This window comes from Saimiri boliviensis, chromosome 8 (genome assembly GCF_048565385.1).
Source record: "Saimiri boliviensis isolate mSaiBol1 chromosome 8, mSaiBol1.pri, whole genome shotgun sequence".
Taxonomy (NCBI): Eukaryota; Metazoa; Chordata; class Mammalia; order Primates; family Cebidae; genus Saimiri; species Saimiri boliviensis.
The window spans coordinates 42,350,206-42,375,362 of record NC_133456.1 but is presented as its reverse complement, the minus strand read 5'-3'; the positions used below and the strand labels follow the sequence as shown (position 1 = coordinate 42,375,362).

Below are 25,157 nucleotides of genomic sequence, written 5' to 3'. Positions count from 1 at the left end.
GCCCATTTAAAGCAATCTTCTGGCACCTGTCACATAGGAACTTGACACACAGTTCTATCTGTCGGGATGTGAGCTAATACAGGCCCCTCTACTTTTAAACACTTGTTAAGAATTTTGGGGGATTTTAAAAAGTGATTAAAACATGTTGGGGGGAAACTGCTTTACTAAAGCAATCCCGCACATCATGTAATTCCACCTCTAAATACTATTTGATATCATTCAAACAGGTAATGATGGTACCATGGTTGGGTCTTTAAGAATATTAGGCTGAGAGCGATGGCTCACACCTGTAATCCCAGCACTTTGGAGGCTGAGGTAGGCAGATCACTTGAGGTTGGGAGTTTGAGACCAGCCTGACCCACATGGAGAAACCCCATCTCTCCTAAAAATATAAAATTAGCCAGGTGTGGTGGTGCATGCCTGTAATCCCAGCTACTCAGAAGGCTGACGGAGGAGAATTGCTTGAACCCAGGAGGCAGACGTTGTGGTGAGCTGAGATCGTGCCATTGCACCCAAGCCTGGACAACAAGAGCGAAACTCCATCTCAAAAAATATATATATTAACCATAATTTCTTAGTATTATCTGATATTAAGGAGCTCACTGCTGGTTGTTGCTACTGAGTTATCACTGGTTCTAGTTTTTAATAGTGAACAAACAGCAATTAAAATAAAATCCCGCAATCTTAAAATTGAGTTGGAAAAACCATTTTCAAGTATTTTTTAGGGGAATAATGCATACTTTTTAAATTTTATACCTATATGCCTTCTCTCTTATACCTAAAATCTTGGTTCTTATATATGTCATTGGATAAACCATAGTCTTACTGCTAATGGCAATTAAATGTTGGTATTTTTATTTTGAAGTTATAAATGCATGTTTTTTGCCATTCTTTTGTAATTTTGTCCTTACACTGAGGGGTATAAGAACAAAACACTATATTTAAAAGTCACCAAGAATAATTATTACATGTGTATGTTTAGTGCCCCCAACTTTATATATAAAGTTAATTTCACTTGCCTCCATTGGTGTTAAAATTTTAGGACTGCTGAGATTTTTGACTTAAACATTTTAAATATAAAATATGCAAATGATTTATATGATTTTCTAATCAAAACAACAAGGTACATTAGGAAGGTCCAATTGTCATCTCTGTGTTATCCTCTTATATAGCTATTTTCATTTTGTAATTTATCCTGTTACCTTTTCATTTTGAAAATATAAGCAAAGTGTACACCTTCATATTCCCCTGCTTTCTTGAACAAAAGGGTATACGCTTTCTACACTGCCCTCACTTTTTAATCAGTATGACTATATGGAGGTACCTGAAATGGACGTTAGTATTCCATACATACATGTGCAAAGGTGAGACTTTATTTTTCAGAGGCTCTTTGAACAATCGAATCATAGTTGAATATTCTTTCCATTCTTGTAGCATTTATCCTATGCCCTGTATGTAGTCATTAACATTGATTCAATAATTTTGCAAATCTTATTTTCAAGATGAGTTACTACTTGTTTTTAAGCTCCCTGAAGGCAGATACTACATCCATTCTGTCAGCCCTACTGTATCTTCTCTGAGTCTTTCTTGATCATTGATGTAGTTGTTTTCCCTCTCCTTTGTCTGGCTGTCAGAAAACGGGCATTCTCTGCCGAAGAAATAACAGGAGCTAAGGCAGAGAAGCCAGACTGTCAGGGGTATGTTTGGAAACAGCAGGTAGCCCTGGCGTGAGAGCCTGGCCCTGGTGAGGTGAGCAGGAAGGGCTGTATTGTCACTTAGCAAGAGGGAAAGCAGATTTCATCCAGTCTAAGGGAAGTCCTATGTGCTTACCCGAAGTCAAGCAAAGAATAAATGCATATATTGAGATCTAACACTCTTAAACATCTGAAAGTGCTAAAGCAAAGGTGGTAAAGGGTGTATGTGTTGGCGGGGGTGAATCTGGTGTCACATTCCAGGGCAAAGAGCCCTTGAATTGAGGGCTGTCAAGCTCTCATGATTACCCAAAATCTTACCCTGGATTCTAGTTTCTGAATTTGCTTTCTACTCCCCATCAGGGCCGTCTGTTCAGCTTCCGCCAGCCTTTTTTGTAAGTCTGTAATTGTCTGCTCCATATTTTCTCTCATCCTTTCCAAGTAGGCAATGGTGTCTTGCTTCTTCTTCAGTTCTTCTGACAAGTTTCCTGCCTAGGAGGGTATAAAAGGGACTGAGCTAGTTCAGCAATCAATTGATCTTAACATTTTTACCCATGATCTTCAGTTCCTGGTCTTACTGGCTGCCACACCTTGCCTCTGTATATGTGATCTCTTCCCATGATAATCTCCCTAACCACTACCACCCTCAACCCCTTTGTTAATAATAAGGCAATAGAGACAGCAGTAGCTGCAGGAGAGAACAGGGTAAGGAGTGGTAGAAACAGACCAAAGATGAAGAACCATATGAACATTATCACACAACAGCTGTAATAAAAGAAAGATGACCAACTGAAACAATGGCTTTTAATTGAAATGAAGCACTGGGACGATTTATTATTTAATAAAGTACTGGTGTCATGTTAATGCACCAGAAAAGGTATGGAGAAAGTGCCTACAAAAATCTTTCACATCTCACTTCTGTAATTCTGTGATTCACTACACAAACAAGTTTGGCTCCAGGAATTTGGCAGTAACAGACGCTCTCACTGCCAATAATCTGGCATGAAAAAGGTTAATTGTGAAGCCTGCTCTTGGCTTTGGCTATGTGTACAAGGGCTTGGTGTCTCAATACAATCATTAGAAGTGTTTTGAGAATCTCTAGGTGCATTTAATGTAAGAACATGGCTCTCACAGCCAAAGCTTTTCTGTCTATCAGGTTACCAACCATCTGCAGAATTTAAGTGTGAGACGTCTATGCAGATGGTGAGGGCAAAGAAAGCATTACATTCTGTGATGTGGGGTTGGGTCTTAGAGCTAAACTGTGGGAGGTTTGGAGGGTAGGGGTAAGAGATGAGTTCACTTTTCAGCACTGTCAAGAAAATGTTATCCAGGCAAGATTAAGCAGACAGCGTCTTCACAATGTAGGATTGCATAAATTTATCAAACAGGAGCAGAAGCTCTTTTTATTCCTTTCTACCTATGTGGATTTTCATAAATGTTACACATATTGTTTTCTCCCTTGGCCATCAAACATCTTCAAGCATTTATATACCTCATTTTCATCAGAGATCAGAATATCTGTCTTGATACAAAATGGCTGAGTGACAGGTATGATTGCCTTTCTTAGAGGGAGCCAGATTCTCCAATGATTAGGTGGCTGGGATTTGGTGCAATGGTTTGTCTAGTTCCCCAAGTGCTGAATAACTTGAGCAAATGTAGACACAAAGCTCTTCACCTCCTTTGAATGTTAAAATGACTAATGTAAAATAGAAGCAAATGTCCTGTCTCCCAGTTTAGCATGGGATCTGCTTCCCTTCATGTGGCAGGATCAGGGCTGTTGCTTGTGGTTGTGCATTTGATGGGCTGAACAAAAACCCTTGATGGAGAAGGGGTGCGCAGAGACAGAAACAAAACCTGAGCCCCACCCTTCAAGCTCTGGGACCTTCAAAGCTGTATCTGCCACACACAAACCTCCCTCTCCATGAATATATTTTGCCCAGTGGTACCTTCTGCTAACCATGCCCTTTGAGAGAAGTGCTGCATCTGCCCACAGGGGGTGCCCAGAGGGTGGCCTTTTTTCAGTCCCCACAAAGGTGCACCAAGACTGGCAGCCAACTCTGAGCTCAGTGTCATTTAGGAAAATCACTGCCATCAACAAATGGAAAATAAAGAAAGTACAGCAGCCCTGAAACCCTTTTTCACTCACCTGATTTTGCTCTTCAAGCAGTAGTACAGGTTGTAAAAAAAAATAAGTGAATTAAGCATTCTTTCCAAATCATCATCATAAAACTGTTATAGACACTAGGAAAAATAGCTATTTGTAAGAAAACACATAAAGAATTGTTTCTAGACACTAGATATATTGATTCACAAATGAAAAGTGGCTTAGCCGAAATAAAAGACAACTCCTGCTTTTATATGGTTTTGCTTATAGCAATTCAGCTGCTCCTTTTCATCACCATAGTACATTGGTGGGGAGGAGCTAATTGGCTTAATTTTTCAAAATGAGAAGAGAGAGGCAGAGAGGTCAGCTTACCTCCTCTCGGCTGTATGTGGAATCGATGGAATACCTTTTGGCTGTAGACGTGCACCCACCCCTTGGCCACTGTGCCAGTGAACTCTGGGAGACAGGATTGCATAGGCAGTCAATGGACCCACCTCAATGGCTGCTTTCTTGGCCTTCTCTTCTGCATTTTGACACTCCTGCACCATCTGTTCGGCTTCTTTCTGCATCCGGGCAACATCAGCCTCCAGTTTCTTCTTCTGGCTGAGGAGGCTCGTGTTCTAAAGAAAAACAGTATTCCTATTAGGCAAGTAAAAATCAGCAATGCAAATGCAAGCTGGTCTGTTCAGAACATGCAATGGGAGTCAGCTCTGACCAGAAGCAAACTGTATTATAGTCAGCCATACCCACTTATGCAATGCTTCCAACCCCTAAAGGCTTCTGCCATCAAAGTTGAATGGAAGGGATTTCATCTATTAGAGGTTCAGGATTAAAGAGGTGGCAGCCTGAATCTGAAGGGAGGAATGGTATCTAGATAACCTACAAACTCAAAACATGTGTCTGGTTTTCAGTGGGTTGAGGAAATGTTTCTCTGCCATTTGGATGTGGTAGAAACAAGTGTTCTAGAGCAGAAGTTGGGGTAAACTGCAGATATCTGAGGAGGAGAGGCTGGGAATGAAAACAATAACTCTCAGCATGCTGCTCCAGAAACAAACAAACAAAAATGCCTCCTCTTTACCTACTTCCCTTCCTATCTTACTTTACAGAGAAGAGGTGAGGAAGGTGGCTCAGAAGCAGCCCCTTCCTCCAGCCCTTAGGAACCCTCATTATGATGGAGGATTCAGTGTTCTACTGTTGGTGCTGCCCTAATTCTTTCCTTCCTGAGTTGTGACACTAGAGGCCAAATATCCTTTTGCTGCTATTCAGTCTGTGTTTGAAGCCCAGCTTTTCCGAGGGTGTGAAAACTCACAGTGTATGTAAAAAACATAGACTTTCTATTTTTTATTTCTCCCTTCACTTTATCCATTTCACATTCACTTGCCTCCAGCTAGTGCCTTTCTCTGTAGCAGGATGAAAACTTGGAAACAGAAGGGTATTCCAAGCCAGGTATGGTGGCTCATGCCTGTAATCCCAACACTTTAGGAGGATAAAGCTGGTAAATATCCTGGGCTCAGGAGTTTGAGACCAGCCTGGGCAACACATGGCAAAGTCCCATCCCTACCAAAACTTTTGCCAAAAATAGCCAGGTGTGGTGCTGCACACCTGTGGTCCCAGTTACTCAGGAGGCCGAGGTGGGAGGATTGCTTGAGCCGAGATTGCACCATTGCACTCCAACCTGAGTGACAACATGAGACTCTGTCTCAAAAAAATAAGAAAAATACAAAAATAAAATAAATTGATATTCCAGCATCACTGGTCCTATCTACCCCACTTTCTCTACGGCATGACGCATTTTTATCGAGACCACCATCCTTTGTCCTTATGGAGAGCCAGGCCCTGTATATCTCCACGGTTTCCATTGCCATGGCCTGAGAGATGGGGTGAAAATAAGTTGTATTTTCTTGGAGTGTTTTTTTGGATGCTTACAACGTAGACTACATAGAAACTATTCTTTGCAGAGGAAGACACAAGTACAAATACTAATTTGTTTGCACATAGAATCATTTAAAATTTGCTAAAGAGACAAGGGTTTAAATCTCTGCAAACTGAATTATTCTCTAATTTATTTATTTGATCTATTATTTATTTATTTATTTATTTATTTTGGAAAAAGGGAGTTAGGGGGTGTTTTGCCGAAAGGGAATCTAGATTGGTACTGCTCAGGTCTGAAAAATGCACTTGTAATCAAAGATAAGCTTAGCCTCATGTGTTGGTTCTAGGCTAGAGGTCTGGAAATGCAGGAGGTAGCTAAGAAAGCTCCCTAAAATGTTCAATGTGTTTTGCTTGATAATGTTCTAGTAGCAGGGAGGTGACCCAGCATGGTTTAGGTTGGGGAGAGATCCTCATGAATAACATAATATCACCTAGACCAGTGCTGGGCAAAGGGTAGTCTTTGTATGAGCAGTAGCACCTGAGAACTTGTTCACTTTCTAGGTCCCATTGCAGAGCTTCAGATTTAGTGGATCCAGGGTGAGATCTGAGAATTTACATTTTTATTTTAGGGATTCTTATATGTACACATCAAGTTTCAGAAGCTCTGCCCTAGCCACCAGGTCTCTACTGCCTTATTTTCTTCTTCCCCAAATCCTCTCCTCTCTGAGCCTGATTTTTCTTTCGCTGATCCTCATCTCTCTCTAAGCTAGGGACTTAGAATCATATTGGATCCCAGTGGCGCATTACCATATACGATATGCATGGCAAATAATTTGTTACCAGTAGCAATTAAGTACTATAGACCAGCGATCCCCAAGTCTTTTGGTTTCATGGAAGAAAATTTTTCCACAGACCAGGTAGGGGGATCGGGTAGGGGATGGATTCGGGATGAAACGGTTCCACCTCAGATCATCAGGCATCAGATCCTCATAAGGAGCATGCAACCTAGATCTCTCACGGGAGCAGTTCACAGTAGCGTTTACGCGCCTATGAGAATCTAGTGCTTCTGCTGATCTGACAGGAGGCAGAGCTCACTCCCCCACAGCTCACCTCCTGCTGTGGAGCCCAGTCCTTAACAGGCCCCACACCTGTACTGGTCTGTGGCCCCGGGGTTGGGGAGCCCTACTCTAGACAGTGGATGAGTTACTTTTTTAAAAAGTACATAATCCATTTTGTAAGAATCCATCTCATTGTATTTAGATAAACTTTCTTGAAGGAGAAAAACAATGTTTAAGTTAGCCTGTTGGGAATTACATGTAACCTGCAGACTATCTGTTCTATACTACATGGTATCCAGATGGGACTGTGTCATATGCAGGGACACAGAAGTCAAACTGCTAGGCACAAACTAATTACAACATCTTTCAACAGGCCCATTTCTGGTTTATACATTGTTTTATCCAGTATTTTTCAGTGGGAAGACAATTGGCATTCCTGAAGGGGCAGTTCCTTGGGATTATCCTTCACCTTGAAGGGGTTTTGGTATCTCTGGACCCTGCTCACTAAATAACCAGTGGTACTTCTCAGTCATTGTGGCAACCAAAATGATCCCACAGATGTTTCTAAATGCCCCAGAGTGTAGCAGTTCTGCCACTAGGTGCTTTAATCCATCCTTCACAATAATCAACAGAGTAAAACTTCCTAAAATGCAAATCAGATAACTTCACTCTTAGCTACTCAAAATTCTCCAGCAGATCTCCATGGGCTGCAGGATAAAATTCAAACTCCATCAGTCGCAGGCTCAGGGTCCCTGGTGGCCTGGCCCTACCTGTCTCAGCATGAGGTCTGCTCCTTCTGGCTACCCACCCTATCTTCCAGCATTTGAATTTCCCGTAGAATCCCAAATTGCTTCTCCCCACCCCCATGCCTCTGCCTGTGACTTTTCTCTCTACCTGGCTAGCTTCTTACATGTCCTTCATGACTCAGATGAAACATACTGTGCATCTACCTAATTCTTGGATTGTCAGGGAGGGCTTTCCGAAGGTGTGTGTTTGCTCGATCATTATACTCTTAAAAGTGTACCAGGTGATGGGTAGGAAGGCAGCAAACCACATTGCCATGTATGTACGTATGCAACAATCTTGCATGTTCTTCCCATGTACCCCTAAACCTAAAACACAATAACATATATATTTTTAAATCCAATCTGAAACTGAAAAAAAAAAAGCATGCTACAATTGTTTACTTTGATCTTCACTTTTTAAAGACAGTAGAGACATTCTGTATCTATACCATGCATACCTTCCCAGGTTATGGGGGAGGAGCCTACAAACACTTCCCACACAACCCACTTACTATAGATGCCTGTCCTAGTAACTATGGCTTCTTACGATTCTAGGAGAAGAAGGATCTAAGGATTCTTGCTTCATGTCACTTACATAACCTTCCATTAGAAGCCAGAGTCTGAACAGCTTGTCATATGTCAGCTGCCATTCAGAATTGTTAGAGCTCTCCTGGCTCTAAGGCAACAGGATTCTTTTTATCCTGAGATGCTGGGGAAGCATGTGGCTTAAAGGGAACAGGAGAACCAGGAGCAGGACTGACTAGTTCTGGAACATTAGGGACATCCAGCATCCTGGTGATGGACGCCCTGAAAATCCACTCTTCTGGCCCAAGGCTTATCATTATGGGTTGAATTTTGTCTCTCACACACAAAAAGGTATGTTGAAGTCCTAACCCCCAATTTCTCAGAATGTGACCTTATTTGGAAATAGGGTCTTACTTTGTTTAAAAGGAAGCTGGGGAAAAAGGAGGCGGGGGGTACATGAGTTAAAATGAGGCTATTAGGGCGGACCTTAGTCAAATGACTGGTATCCCTATAAAAAGTGGTGATTTGGACAGTGACAGACCCTCACAGAGGGAAGATGCTGTGAAGACACAGGGAGAACACCACGTGAAGGTGAAGGAGTGGAATGATGCATCCAGAAGCCAAGGAATGCCACAGATAGCCAGGAAACCACCAGAAGCTAGGAAGGGGCAAGGGAGGATTTCCCTACAGCTTTCAGTGGGAGCATGGCCCTGCTGACACTTTGACTGCAGGCTTCCAACCTCCAGGAGTGTGGAAAATAAACTTCTGTTGTTTTATGCCACCCTGTTTGTGGTACTTTGTTATGGCAGCCTGAGGGAACCGATATGCTTGAGAACGAATGAAGGGTATGACCGCGGCTCTGCTGCACAGGCTGTCCTTGTGCTTCACAGGCACATCCAAGACTTAACAAGGCAGCCGTGCATGGTCCAAGGCTGCCCCAAGCGTGGGGACCATGGCCTGGAGACACAACTCTCCTAGAATAAAATGGTTATCTTTCTCTAGGAGTTTCAGAGTACGCGTAAGGATTGACTGAGAAAACCAACTGGCCCGGGTAATAGGGAGAATACATGGGCCCCACCTGGGTGTAGAAAAGACTGATTCTTTCTGTCGCGCCCAGGAGCTCTTGTTCTGACAGCCTGCAGCCACGCTCTGTCTGCTCTTGCAAGGACCTTAGTTCCTCTAGTTCAGACTGAAGAAGAGAGTTGCGCCGCTCAGCCATAGCCACCTGCTCCTTCAGATCAGCGTTCAGTTGTGTGCTGTCATCCAGCTGCATTTGAAGGTCCTGGGAGAGAAAACATGGGTGTGGAGCACAGATCCCTCTAAGTTCAACATGGACTATGCACCTATGCAATATGTTCCGACCATAGTTTCACGTATTTGGACATAAGGATGCTCCTTCTCTCTGGAAAGATTAGATTTGTTGTCCTCATCTGTATTGCTGAACACAATCAGAAACATTTCCCACCCCTCTCTACCCCATCTTACAGTTTTAAAATACCTTGATTTGCATCTGAAGGTGGCCCAGGGATTTGGTTGCCTCTGACACCTGCCGGTTGGCACAGCTAAGCTGGAGTTCCATCTCATTGAGGTCGTCTTCCATCTTCTTCTTGATCCGGGTTGCCTCAACTCTGCTCTTAGCTTCAGAATCCAGACTAGACTGCAGGTAGTCAATGGTACACTGCTGTTTCCTCCTAATTTGAAATAACATTTGCAGTGGGGGAAATGACACACCCAAATTAATCAAATTTACCTTCTAGGTTTAAAACAGTACAAGAAACTGACAAAAAATTAAAATCTAAGAAAAATTCTAAGTAACTAAAAAAAATGAATCTAAGGGTTTTTGTTTTAAAACAGAGAGAATGAGAAGTTAGGTTAGTGAGTATATGTCCACCATAATGGACTAAGTAAGTTTTTCAGACCAACTTCCCTGAAGAATCCAGGAAAATACCAAAAGCTTTTCAAGGTTCCTGTGGGGAAGCTTTAGTTTTATCTGAGATTCCCTAAAGGATTATCTAGGGCAAGCACCTGGGTTTCCTTGGACGGCTAAGGATGAAGGAAGGAAGCTCTTTCAGACAGCCATAATATTTAAACTACTTTCAATGGTGAAAAATATCTGAATAAGGCAGGAAAAAGTCACTCCGGTTGGAACAATTCCTGAGATGCAGCAATACTGCTATAATAGCCTGGAGACACAACTCTCCTAGAATAAAATGATTATCTTTCTCTAGGAGTTTCAGAGTATACCCAAGGATTGGCCGAGAAAACTAATTGTGTGATATTGAATTACTTTAACACTTCACATTAAAACTAGAACTAAAAACGTATTTGCAAAGTGACAGAAGAATGATAGCTATGTGTTTAGGATGGCAATAAAAACAAAAAATTGGGGAAAACCACGGGAATTTTTATTTCCCAAACTGTTTGTAGTTTGAGACCACGTGACCGGATTCTGGTAATTGCACTGTGGGCAGTAATGAAGTTTACCATGCCATGGCTGGCCCATAAGACATGTTCACTTGTGAGATCCTGCACTCACCCTTCCCCATTTTTACCAAACTTGATGGCCACATGTGGAAGGTCATGAAATCACAAAATGGAAAGAACCCGGGTCTTCTAATGACTTTGAATGTTATTGACCCACTCTTCATCCTACCTCACACTGGACTCAGACACAGGCAAAAATAAACTTCTGTTTAAGTCATCAGGATTTGGTGGTTAGGACAGTTTAACTGCTGTAATTAACACATGCCCTGTTAAGCCCAAATCATGAAACAGGGAGCTGGTGCTGGACAGATAATAGAGAACAGAGGAGGCAAAAGCCTTTCTATTCTTCTTTCTCATAGAGCCTATCTGCACAGATTAGATTAGATCAGAATTAGATCCCATGCTGAATTGTCATCAAACCAGTCCTGAGCTCTGTGAGGTCGATCAAGAAGGCATACAGGCTGGGCACGGTGGCCCAAGCCTATAATCCCAGCACGTTGGGAGGCCAAGGCAGACAGATCACTTAAGGTCAGGAGTTTGAGACCAGCCTGGCCAACAGGGTGAAATCCTATCTCTACTAAAAATACAAAAGTTAGCTGGGTATGGTGGCGGGTACCTGTAGTCTAACTACTTGAGAGGCTGAGTCAAGAGAATCACTTGAACCCAGGAGGCAGAGGTTGCAGTGAGCTGAGTTTGCACCATTGCACTCCAGCCTGGGTGACAGAGTGGGACTCTGTCTCTAAATAAATAAATAAATAAATAAGAAGGCATATGGCCTACAGGAGGAGAAGAGGGGTCAGAGTTTGAAGTTGATTGACAGGTGGAGGTGCTACTTTTCATGACCCCCATTCTGCCCATCGGTAAGGTAGTCCTCAAAGCAATTACAGAAATGTACAGAAATTAACTCTGTCTGGCTCCAGAGCCCAGTGTGAGCACCTGTCCTCTGCCAGCCCCCTCTCCCTGGGCCTCACAAGCTGAGGTTGGTATCTCATGCCTATCCTTAGGCTCTGGGCTTTTGTTTGGCTTCCAGATCAGAATCCTATAGGGATCCTAGTACGTTAGTTAATATGGACTTTTAGGGACTGCATTATGTGCCCCCCTCCGCCCCACAAAATTCCTATGTTCTTGCCCTAACCCTCAAGACTTCAGAATGTGATTACATTTGGAGACAGGGCCTTTAAAGTTGTAATTAAGATTAAATGAGGCTGTTAGAGCAGGGCCCTAATCCAACGGGACCAGTTTGTGTCCTTATTAGAAGAGGAGGAGACATAGGGATGCATGTGCACAGCGGAAAGAACAGATGAGGACACAGGGAAAAGGTGACCATCTGCAAGCCAAGGAGCGGCCTGGGGAGAAACCAAACCTACCAACACTTTGATCTTGAACCTTTAGTCTCCAGAGCTGTAAGGAAATACATTTCCGCTGTTGAAGTCACATATCTGTGCATTTTGTTATGACAGCCATAGTAAACCAGTACAGGGATGCTCACACTCCACATCACCAGAAGCTGTCAGACACTTATCTATCCTACACTGGGAAACTCTCATTTTTGCCACAGCAGACTCTCCTTACACAGAAACACTGAAGCATCTCCAGCCTGATGTCAAAACCCTTTGAACAGAAATACATTCTACTTAAGCAGAGAAACTGCATGTTTCAAACTACGCTTTTCCCACAGTTGTTTATGAAACTTCATGAGTGCCTGCAGACAAGTAAAAAGTGTGATGGTTTAAGAGGCGTGGGTATAACACAGTCCTGGAGAATGGCTGCTAAACAATCAACACATTTCATACAAGAAATCTTTAAAATGAAAGCTCCCTCAAGTACATTCTTTAAGAAAAATGATGTATTCAGGACCAAGGGCAATATAGGAAGAAGTAAGTACCTTCTTTTTCCTAAAACGTAAAATCTAATTTAAGAAACCAAACGCAAAGAAAAATCAAGACGACAGAACTTTGAAGAGCTAATGATTTAAAATCATTATCTCATCATTTAAATCACTTGACAATCCAATAGGTCATTTATTTCCCTCCAATATTGTTCATCTATATTGGAGAAATAGAAGATTTTTTTTCTTAATCCAAATACACATGAGCTAGCTTTAAAATAATTAACAAGTTATTTTGCTACCATGTGAGTATGAGATTCTAATTTTCAAAGACACTCAAAAATATTTTACTTAAAAGTGGGAAGAACTGTGAGCATATTCTGGCAGAGATACCCTCAGACAATAAAAGAAACCAAGTCAGGTGGTGTATATAAATTAAGACCACGTGACAAAGTTTGACATGACTGAGTTCAGAGAAGCGGACTTTACAGAAGGAAAATACAATGGAACATTATTGCATACTTGAGGCTCTAGGCCAGGGGTGGGAAACCTATGGGCTGTGAGCCAAATTCCACCACAGCAGTTTATTTCCTATTCTCTATGGTTGTTTTCAACCTACAACTACAGTGTCAAGCAGTGGCCGCGTCTCTGGCCAACAAAACATGTATCTAGCAAAGCAGACAATATTTAACATCTGACCCTTTACAGAAAAAGGTTGCCTAGCCTTTCCGTTGGTGATCAAGCCAAAACAAACAAATGCAGTATGATAGAATAAGGAATGTCAGTGCCTCATTCCCAGAAACACCTCTCTGGGTTTGTCTGGGAGAGCAGAATATGGCTCAGAAAGACCACAGCTGTGAACCAGAGTGATGACTCTCACATTTCAACATTTCCTCCAATCAGAGAATTCCCTGAAGATGCAGGATGCACCTGACCAACATTTTGGCAGCCTAGTCTTGGGCCAGGCAGTAGGGTTTGACTGACATAGCAATTACGGCAATGAGCTGGCCTTCAAACTGGCCTTGTTCCCTGTGTCTAATAAGATGGGAAGATCAAGTCCAGCTACCAGCTCTTCCTCTCCTTCCATCAGTGACTGCACTGTCATCTCCCTACCTCTACCTATGCCAACTATGACATTATTTATTTATTTATTATAGAAATAAATAGAATACTCTGTCCGAAACTGTCTGTGAAGTTTTGGATAGAGTATGACGCACAGTGTCTGGTGAACATTAAGCATTCCAATATCTGTTCACCAAGTAAAACATATCACACACATCTGCTTGTACTTTTCACCACCCACAGGCCTCCAGGCTGGGCTCATTCAGAATCAGTCCTGACCAGAGTGGAAGAGAGGGCCTGGCAGCAGAGAATGAGTTGAATGAGTTGCCTGGTTTGTGGCAGTATCAGGATTTTGCCTTTGCCTTTGGGTCTCTTTCTCTTGATTTCTTGGTCCCTTTGCCTTACTTACCAGGTCCTGTCTTACCGGGGTCCCTCAGTTTGTGTGGAGTTAATGATAGGTTATATGGGCATTGACCTTGAACCTGTTCTTGCCCTTAGGCAATATTTTCCTTGTTCTATGACTTCCCTGGCTTATTCTTGATTGTTCAGAATCTTGTGCTTGGCTTATTTGTTTCCCCTGGCATTCTGCTCAGTTTCCTTAAGATGCCCTGCTAGCCCCAAAGTCAAATTAAACTATCAGACTAAACCATGACATTTTGATACAATCCGTGCTCAGAGTAGAAAGGGCCTGGGCTGGTATTTGTAATGTAAGATAAGCTCATCTTTTCTTTCTGGATGTACCTATTATAGTTATTATGAATCATTAACTAAATTTTATAAATAGCTGGTCCCCTGCCTCCAGCCCACCCCTCCTTTTCTCAGTCCCTTCATGGCTCATGCCTGCTCTTCAATTCTTTCTTCTTCCAGCCCTAGCTCTTTGGATCTCTGGCTTTTTTCACACTAATATTATTATAATTGGCAAACTGCTCTACGACATTCAGATGTACCTGACGAGACACAGGCTCTCTGAGGATTCATTCGTCCTCAGCTGGGTTTATTTATAGGCACAGGTCTGATATTACTTGAAATCAGTGTTATTTGTTGCTTTTTTTTAATCTGCACAAGGAGACATTCATTTTTATTCCTTGTGGAAATAAGTAGGGCAAATATCAAGGCCCAAGGTTTTGCCCTTCATCAAAAAAATTCTTTTAGACACTGACTCAGAGCCTCTTAAGTAGATCAGAATTGCTCACCACAGTCAGTCCTATAGAAGAAAATGCCAGTCAGTGAGAGCAGGGATAACTCAAAGCACACAGAGGGCCAAATTTGGCTTGACATCCTCATTAAAAAATTGACCCCCTTGAGAGTTTTGTCTAAAAATGGGCTATGGGAAAGAGGTCAGTTCAATTGAACATGTTAACAGGGTTGTTGTTTTTTTTTTTAACTATTTAACAAATACATTGAAAGTAAGTTGCCAGTTGAACCTCAGGTTCAAATGATTTTTCTTGCTGACATATGGCATTGACTTAAGAGAACAGATTAGATAATATAATCATCGTTAATTCCAAGTGTTTATCATTGTGCCTTTGATCTATAGCATGTGAAGTGCTTGGCCAATATCAGCCTACTGATCTTCCTTCTGTGACATGTAGGGGCTGCTTTTATCCCCTCACTTCACCGAGAAGCTAAGAAGTGGAATGTCTAAAGTCATCAGCTTGCTATGAAAAAGCTAAGAAAAAATTCTGCAACCCATGAGTCCTGTCTAATTCAGTTTCCTGACTATGGAGACTCAGCTGCTTTAACAAGGATTCAATAAGCAGCTTAGCTTTTGGCTCCTGCTCCTCTTCAAACAAATTGTTATAGGTACAGGCAGGGGTTATGTGAAAACTTCACTCTCATCTGAAAGTACAGCATTGAATTTTTTGGCTTTTTCTCCATGGCTCAGCATTTTCAGTCAATTTCTTAACGCCAAAAATGTGGCATTACAGGGACACCCAGACAGTATACACAGTCCTTATACATATAATCATTCATTTGGTATTATCTTGAGTCTCACATGAGAGTAGAAGCTTCTCAAACATAAGAAAATTATAAAATCTGGCAATAATTGTGTATAGACATTCCTTTATATTAACAGTGGTGAGCTAAGTAAGCTAGTAAGTGTACCACTATTAATATAAAGGAATATCCATATACAATTGTGTATAAAGGGATAGCTAATTGTGTATAAAGAAATATTATAGATATTGTATATAGAAGAATCTAATATAGAGTTACACTAAGTTTCTCTGGTAAAACTCCAACAGGGGCCATAAAAGCAGCTGGACATAATGAACTCTGTTTAGTCAAGGATTCCGAAATACATACTTGTTACACATCAAAATCATCTTACATACCTAAAATTTTCTATTTCTTCATCTTTCTCTGAAAGCTTTCTTTCAAGTTCTGCTTTAGCTTCCGATAGCTCAAGCTGGAAACGAAGAATCTTGCTTTCATTCCGTTCCAGGGCTCCCTGGAATGCATAAATAAAAAGCATAAAATGAAGTCCACTTTTAGACAAAATTTTGTTTTTTTCCCAAAACATATGTGGCTAATGTGGCTCTCTTAGGGTTACTGGAAGAGATACAGGTTCAAGTCAGGTCCCTAGAGATTGCAACAGGGTGAGACAAGCAACTGCTTTCATTTGTCATTTCACTTATAGATTTGACATTCTTAGGTCTTTCAGCTGTAGCTCTAGAACAAGAATTTTAAAGTCTATTTTTAAATAGAAATTTTCAGTCTTGTCTGTGACTATATTTAAACTTTTTATTACTCTTGACTTCTTCTAACGTATTCCATCTTTGGGATAAATTTTAAAAAGTATCAGAGCTAGAACAAGGAAGGTGATAGCTCCTACCTGGAATCTTCTGTTAAATTCTGGACATCATGAGGGGATAGAGGAAAATTGGATGGCTGGATGCATTCAGAAAACAAACAATAGGGTAGTGTCCAAATATTGTCATATGAAGAACAAATAAAGGAATTTAGGATGTACCTGCTAGGTAACACCCAGCACGAGCCATTAACAACGTAATTGGTACCACTACTGCAAATGAATCGCTTTGACAGGAATGAAGATTCCCTGCCCCTTTGTGTATTCAAATATAGTTAAGGCAATTATTGGCAGGGATGTTATAATTCAATTCTAAAAGCATAGGTTTAGCTAAATCTTTAAAGCCTGTCCTGAAGACAAAAATGTATATAAAAGAAGAAACCCCCAAAAAAACACTTGCAGAATACCAATGATAGAAGGGCATAAAGGGTGATGCAATTTTGTGGTCAGTTAGCTACAGGCAGTCCTAAGGGCAGAAGTAATTTTTTATAGCCTCTTTTGAGGAGTGCTTAGCCGACACCACCAAAAGAAAAAAGGAAAACTGAGTTGCAGTTTTAAAAAATATAAAAGATGATGGGAATTTTAATAAGACCTCCCTTCAAATTGCTTCAATATGAAAGGAAATAAAATTGCTAATACACATTCAAAAACAAATGCTTGGATAACAATTTCCTCAGAAGGAATGGTGTAGTTCCTTCAACGGGAAACTGTCACCTTTAACCCTCTAAAATGCACTAAGAAAGTGAATCTTTAGGGAAGATGACCTGGGATAATTTGAGTTTTATGGCTTTAAAAAAATCTGATAAAGTTTCTCATAAAGGCTCACCCAGGGAAATAAATAACACAACGTTACAAATACATGTCCAAGTTAATGAAGCATTTACGGATGTGGCTGAAGACAGAAGTAGAGAAAATGTGAACAGAATGCATTGCCACCTAGTGGTACTAAATGGTTTGGGTACAATGTCATCATATTCTCACCCTTGACGCAAGTGCTGATGGACTGAATATACAAAGATGCCGCTATGTTATACAGGACAAAAATTGCCCATGCCAATTTTATTTTTCATTGGCTTGTCATAGTGTTTGACATTTCTATCATAAAATGTATTTCTTTTAATTAAGGTGATGGCTTCAAAAAGTCCCTTGCCAGGAGCGCCAGAGAACCCAAGGGAACAAGTAAACAAAACGAAGTTCACCAACTGTATAAGGACCACCTGTGCTAGAGCACGCCACACTGCCAACAGCAAGGCATCTGTATAAAGTTAGATTGCCTCAGGAAACATGTATGCACAACAGCGCGAGAGCTGCTGCCTGTCAACTCCATACACAGGGTAATATGGACACATTTGCCTTCAGGTTTCTTCTGGAATCATAATGGTGAGGGAAATTTCACAGACAATCCTTGGCACAGAGCGGTTTGGGGTCTCGTTTTTCTACTACCATATCTTCCAAGAGACCCCTGCCTGACACTGATGGCCACACCTTTCGAAAATCTTTTTTTTTTTTCCTACTGGTGGGAGGATCAGGGCTGTATTTTAATGTGTCTGAGTACTTACTCAAAGGTTGAGTCAGGAAGATGAAATTCAGCTCTGAGAAAAGAGGCTAATCAGGGTTTCTTACTCAACTAAGAACCATGATGGAATGACCCTTGTTAGTTTACCTTCTTTGGCAAAACATCTTCTTAGAGGTCCTTTCAATTGCTAATGCACACTCAGAAATAAAGCCAGAGACTTTTCCTGAATGGTTAATCCATAACACTGAAAACTCTCCTGTCAATCTGCACAAAGATGAGCTTTCAGAAACAAATGTTTGACAACATCGCTTTGAATCTTATTTCTGAAACTACAGCAAGTTTTGGGGAGAAAAAAAAATTGTGAGGTTTTTTTGACTGACTCTTTAAGGAGGGGGCAGCTATGAGAATATTTATTCATTCATTCAACATTTGACAAATATTTACTGAGCCTCTACTACACACCAGACAATGTTTTAGGCCAGCGCTTCTCAAATATTAATGTGCATATGAACCACCAAGGGATCTTGTTAAAATGCAGATCCTGATTCAACAGAGATGGGCAGAGGGCTGAGATTCTGAATTTCTAATAACCTCCCAAGTGATGTCCATGGGCCACATGTTGAGTAGTGAGGGTCTGGGCTCTGGGGATAAACCGTTGAACAAGATAGACACAGTGCCTGTTTTTACTACAATCAGGAGATTTGCATTCACTGCTGTGTATCTTGCTGGGTCTCAATTTCCTCTTTTATAAAATGGGGACAGTAGTTTGCTATGGTGATTAGATTAAAATTACGCATTTGGCATAGTGCCTAGCATATAGTAAATAAGCACTTGAATGCATGTCATTCTGTTGTTGCCAAAATGCAGGTCTTCTGCTCTGTCACAGTGCAAACTTTCTTTCCTCCCTGGTGATGATACCTCTGTTTCTTCCAGCGTCACCTGGACTTCCGTCTTCTCTTGTTCCATCAGTTTCTTGACCTTTTCCATTTCAGTTAGGTTCTTGGTCCTTTCTCTAACCTGGTTTGTCAGATTCGAAATCTCTTCTGGAAGGAGAGGGAAAGAAAACAAAGTCAGTGAATGGGCTCAGTCTCAGACCAATGGTACCAGGCACGACAGGCTGTTCCAGCCCACTGGAGCAGTGGCCTCATGTCACCCTTGGTAACTTGATGACCTGTCCCATATGGGAGTGTAAAAGGGCATCCATTTTTTTCATATAGTCTTTTGCCATCTGAAAATTATCTACAACAAATGGTGAGGATGGTGCTTCACATAGTATTTGTACACTGGACAACCTTTGCAACTTTACATGACAGTCCTGCTCATTAGAGCCATTCCAGGTTCTACCTGGAGGAATACAGACCTGGAGTCCCTGCCCTTCCAGTGTAAGTGCTTAGCTGTCAACACTAGTAGCTGCCATTGTTTCAGGCACCACTCAACACTGAGGCAGGAACGTAAAGTAGAAGCTAAATCAATATCTGCCAGCATCCAAGGTGGGGCCCAAATAGGCCAGAGAATCAGAAGGGGCCCAAGGAAGACAGTGGCTTTAGCTCTAGCACTTGAGTGTTTTTTCCTAGGCTCTCATGAACATAAGCCTTTGACAAACCAAATAGGACATCCAGAAGTCACAAAACCTCTTCCACCTGATATTTATTGTCAGTTCTGCCTTTAGTACCTAAAAGGTGTAGCATAGGGCCAAGTAGCTCATGGAATTACCCAGTTCAGAGGTGGTGGAAGGAGCTCAATAGGTCACCGGCTCCTCTGGTTCTGAGATCCTGGGTTGTGATATGATACGATGAGAATTTTTAGAAGTTAAAAAGACAAATATGCTAGATGGAAATTTTCATCGCATAATAAATTGGTCTCTGATAAGTGCTCTCCTGAAGAGGGTTATCAAGAAAAAAATCAGGGAAGAGGTTCTCAACTCTGACCACAACCTGGAGAGCTTTGGAAAAAGCTCACTCAATATTCAAACCCTACCCCAGTCCAAAGGTGGTGCCCTGATCAGCAGCACTGGCCTCACCTGGAAAACCGTCAGAAATACAAATTCTTCAGACCTACTGAGTCAGAAACTCTGGGGGTGGGCCCCAGCCATCTGTGCTTTAACAAGTTCTCCAGTTGGTTTGGATGTAGCCAAAGTTTTCTAACCACTGTTTTAGCACCCCTCACGTGCCCAGCTAGTGCCTTGATCATAGATTATGTAGGTCAACAGAGAAAGTAAGTTTCATTTATGCCTCCAACAGTAATGAACTTGCTTCCAGGGCATCTCAGGGTTTTCATGCACATTGCTCTCGGTGCTGGGATAAATTGGCAGCCTCTTTGAAGGGCCATTTGGCAGTAAATCAAAATTTAAAAATTCATTTCATTAACCCAGCAATTTCATTTCCAGGGATCCATCCTACTGAAATATTTTTACATGTGCATAAATACATGTACAAGCATGTATAATGTAGGATTATTCGTATTTGTGAATAATTGGATCTAAAATGAATAAAGTCTAGATAAGTGATAGCCATCATTATTAAAAAACACTAGCTATTAAAAAGCTTGTGGTAGGTCTCCATGTACAGGCATGCAAAGAGCCACAAGGTACGTGGGAAGCTTGCACAGCTCAGTAGTTACGTGTGTATATGCTGGAGCCGTGCTAGCTAGGCTCAAATCCCAGATCTGCAATTTATCAAATGTGAATTTGGACAAGTTACTCAACTTATGACCCATATCACCTCCATTTTACAGATGAGGAAACTAACACTAGACTCTTTTGAAAATTTAACGATAAATAAACAGTGCCCGTTCCATAGTATGGGCTATAGAAATAGTCATTATATCAGGAAATGTATTCATATATAAAAAAAATAAAAGGCGTAGAACAATGTATAAATTGGGCAAAAAATACACATGAGTATAGCACTCATGGAAAATCTTGCTAAAGTTGTGAATATCAAGACATTCTCAGCAGTGGCTTCCTTTACAGAGGGGGACTGAAGTTAAAGGCAGGAAGCTAGTCTTACATTTAGAATTAATTTAATACAAATAGCATCTAAAGTAAAAAAAAAATGTCAAGCAGAAGTATAAAAATTGAAAAGTTAAAACATGTTGGCAATGTGAAAACGCTGAAGACAGCCTTGCCTGTAGCCAGGGCTCTCCCTGTGCTACCCGCTCTGGCTTTGGCTCCAAGCCCAGCTCAGTGTACCTTGGAGGGTCTTGTTCTCCCTCCTGAGTGTCGCCTGGCCCACGATGCTCTCCTCGTAGGCGTGCTTGAGCTTGAGGAGCTCCGTGCTGAGAGCCTGGATCTCCTTCTGAGAGGCATCCAGCAACGCCTGCGACTCCTCGTGCTTCTGCTTCCAGTCGGCAAGGGCCTTGCCAGACTGCAGCTGCTTCTGGTCCAGCCTGGCTGCTGCAGAGCGGACCTTCCCGAGGTCAGACAGGGCATCCCCGAGCTCCAGCTGCAGCCGGTGCCTGGTTCTCTCCAAGGAGGCATTTCTGGCACTGGCCACCGCCATGGCTTCGGCTGCCTCCTGCAACCTAATTGCCAGTTTCTTCCTGAGAAAGGAGGACACCCAAAGAGTGAGTGAGGCAACGACTCTCAGAGAGCTCATCGAGTCTGCCCTGGATTAAAGATAGAGCTTGGGTGCAAAGCAGGATGGCCTCTAAGGTAGGCTTAGTGGTAAAAAGCAACAGCAGCTCCTATCTGAAAGGGACCTCATTGTCTGTGACCACCATCCTCTGCTTCCTGTGTGCACGGAGTTTTTATCTTCCCCCTTTGCAAGCCTGCACTTGGAACTCAGAATCTCTTGAATGCCTACAAATATTTGCTTCTCCTAAAGCTCTAATAAGTAATACTGATTTGATTATTTCCTAAGAAGAGGGGGGAAAGAAAGATTATACTGAATGCCCTCCCAACAGTAAGCACCTGACAAATCGGCAGCCATGGTAGTCACTCCTGAGCTCCCGCAGTGTTGCTTCTAAAGCACACTCTAGCTTTCTCCTGCTTATTCTGTCTTATCATGTGGCTCCTAAACATGACACAATTCTTTTCTCCAAGTTTGTTCTCCACCTCAGCTCCTCTCCCCAAATTTATATTCCCAAACCCATCTCACTATGCTCAGTTAACAGGTCCTACTGTTCTTAGGGGGTGCTTTAGCCCCCATCTGCTGTTCCTTTGGCATCTCTGAGATGGAGTGTCTATTACAGTGCTTCTCTCTCCCCCACCCCCATAACATGCTGCTATTAGGAATTCTAATGGCTGAAATGCGTTCTGTTGCTTACATCTCCTGCAGGGTTGCTGGCAATCCCATTCTTACTCATTCATTACACTTCTTAGATGAAAAGTACTGTACGTACCAAAGCTTTTTCTCATCTACTGCTATTCAACAGAAAAAGGTTCTCGGGAATTAACAGGACCGCATGACTAGCCCAACAGAGCAATGTGCTAATAAAGCCCCCTTTTGGTGGAATCCTGCAAAAACCCCTATGTGCTCAGGATCCAGGAAGGATCTAGGTTCTAACAACACTCTGCGCCTGGCTTTCTAACAACGGTCACATCACTTCTTTGCTTCACATTTCTTAAGTGTTAAGAGGAGATTCTGATACTTTACCTGACCTAAGGCAGGAGGAGTTGAGTGAAATAATTACACGCACACACCTACACACACACACACACACACACACACACACACACACACACACACACACATATATATATATATATATATATATATATATATATATATATATAAAACTTTAGAAATGCTTGTTGATCAAAGAAAATAGGAGTTTTACTTTGGGTGACCAATCATACTGGATTGCCTGGGACTGAGGGGCTTCACTAGGTGATATGGTATGGCTGTGTCCCCACCAAAATCGCATTTTGTAGTTCCCATAATCCCCACATGTTGTGGGAGGGACTGCGTAGGAGGTAATTTAATCATGGGGGCTGTAACCCTCATGCCGTTCTCGTGACAGTAAGTTCTCATGAGAGCAGGTGGTTTTACAAGGGGTTTTCCCCCTTTTCGTCACTCACTTCTCTTCCTGCCACCATGTAAAGAAGGACATGTTTGTTTCCTCTTCCAATACCATTGTAAGTTTCCTGAGGCCTTCCCAGCCATGCTGAATGGTGAGTCAATTAAATCTCTTTACTTTATAAATTACCCAGTCTCAGCTATGTCTTTAGTAGCAGTGTGAGAATGGACTGATACACCAGGACATGAGACTTTCAAAGCCAAAACAGGAAACGTCCAGGGCAAACTGGACAAATTGGTTACCCTTGTTTTACCAGTAACTTTGTTCTACATTTAGTATCAACTACTATTTTGCTCCTTAACTTGCCAACCATAAGCACCTACTTAGTTGTCTCAAATATGTAAAGGAATATTGGAAATTAAGAAACTAAATCCTTATCCTTGAGGAATGCAGAATTCAGAGGCAGTAAATTGGGTCTCAGGAGAGCTTGGTCTCAGGAGGCAGTAAACTGGGTCTCAGACTTTTAAAGTCTGCTAAACTTAATTCATCATTTGAACCACAGCCTATAAATCAAAGCAGGCAAATCTTTAACTTCAATAATAAAAAAAGAAACCAGGACCCTAGGATTCTTTTGTAGCTGTCTACCTCCCTGAGGTGATTTAGAGGAAAAGCATAATACAGGCGAAGTTTTAATTATTTGATGATCCACCAATTTGAAAGCCAAAAAAGTATCTTCAGAGAGTGCCATGTTTTGCCCATTATTTTCTTTAGTTACCACATACTACAGAACTAGTTTCAACAAATCCATGGGTCGCAAAATAGTCTAAATTCTTTTGCTCTTTCCTATCCACCCCCTAAAGAAACCATCAAACAGAACAATAGATAGGCAATTTCACCTGAATTCTTCAATCATTAGAAGGGTGGGAAAAATCTTACTTCAGAAGTAAAGGCCATATTTGGATATAAGGAGGCATCTCAGTTCAAAGCCATAACTTTCTGTGGTCCAGAGTTTTGATAAAACACCTACTGCAGGTATTTTTAGTATCTGTCATTCTAAAGCCCTTTTTAAGTTACTGTGGTTACAGAGATGGATCACTTGGTTCCCCTTCTGGGACAAAACACAGCGGCTGTTCAGCAATTGCACAGCAATGCCTCTCAAAGATTTAGGTGAAGAACTGAAAAACATTATTTCTGGTTGAAGCTAAAGAGAAATGTATTGATCTTCCCTGGATTTTTGCCAAGCTACCAACCCAGGGACACATTCTTTTGAGTAAACCTTTAATAATTATAAGCTGGGGTTTGACAATTTATCTTAAAGATACAGTCTTGGCCTCTAAGCAAAATGCTTGTTCTACATCCTGGTACTGAGTCTCAATTCAGCTGTGCCCCAAACTTTTGTGACTCCTAAGAACTTTTAAAACCTTTACATATAAATGGCTATAAAATTGATATTCTAACCTTAGGGGTGGCCTGGGGATGATTTCTTTTCAAAGCAACCTTTGTCCTAGAAGACTCGACAACAGATCCTAACATTTTTCCAGCTTCCCTGTCCATCTTCACAGACTACTTTGTAGTCTGTAAGTTGTAGACCAGGGACACGACTTTGATAGAGACACGTACACACATGGACTCAATTATTTTGGTGTTACAAATGAAATATAGGGTTTAAAGTGATAGCCTATTTTCAAACCATGGCTCAAAGTCACATCTTTTATGAAAACTTCCCTTGTGTACCTAGAAAGAGCCTCCTTTCTCTCCCCAGGACCTCTTTACAGTCTCTGTCACTTTGTATTATACTTTTTATATTTTTAGCCCCTCTGGAGAGAGTGCTTCTTACCAGCAGTGAATGTTTCAGCTTCAGTTCTGGGCTTGTTCCTGCACTCAGCAAGGATCTGTTAAGTGCATACCACGAAGCCTTAGAGACAGAGTCCCTATTCTCATACTCCTCCATGTGACTAACTCCAGGTTAAGGGTAGACTTGCCCTACTCACTTGGCATCCTCCAAGTCTTCTGTTCTCTGGATGACATTGCTTTCATACTTCATTCTCCACTGCACCATTTCGGCATTGACTTTGGATAAGGTCCGGTGCAGCTCAGACTTGACCTCTTGTTCTTCCTCATACTGCTCTCGTAGAAGGTCACAGTCACGCTGGGCCTTCTGCAGGGTTTGAGCCAGGGCACTCTGGGACTGTAGGAGGCACAAATTAACAAAAAAGGCATGACCATCATGAGCAACACAAGTCTTGAAAGTAAGATAATTTTTTTTTTAAGGTAAGGTTAATAACAAGCTGCCGCAAATTGAAGCTGAACCTGAACCTAGTAAAATAATACTAGGGAGAGAATTTGGAACAAGAGAAAGGTTAGATAGTATCTAATTGCTGCCATTAAAATAGGGAAGGGAATTCTATTTAGGGAAATGCCAGCTTGACTCTGTGGACTTAGACAGGCCTGGAATTCTAGA

At 41.7% G+C, this 25,157-nt stretch overlaps 1 protein-coding gene across 1 annotated transcript in view; it reads right to left on the bottom strand.

The window, feature by feature from the left end:
• MYH15 (myosin heavy chain 15) overlaps positions 1-25,157 on the bottom strand; it is a 150,872-nt gene that overhangs the window by 14,955 nt on the left and 110,760 nt on the right. The window contains exons 30-37 of the mRNA XM_074404414.1: positions 24,688-24,884; positions 20,928-21,277; positions 18,656-18,780; positions 15,746-15,861; positions 9,534-9,726; positions 9,114-9,317; positions 4,290-4,415; positions 2,013-2,183 (exon numbers count right to left, since the gene is read on the bottom strand). Coding sequence (XP_074260515.1) covers positions 2,013-2,183; positions 4,290-4,415; positions 9,114-9,317; positions 9,534-9,726; positions 15,746-15,861; positions 18,656-18,780; positions 20,928-21,277; positions 24,688-24,884 — 1,482 coding nt within the window. The remainder of the gene's footprint in view (positions 1-2,012; positions 2,184-4,289; positions 4,416-9,113; positions 9,318-9,533; positions 9,727-15,745; positions 15,862-18,655; positions 18,781-20,927; positions 21,278-24,687; positions 24,885-25,157) is intronic.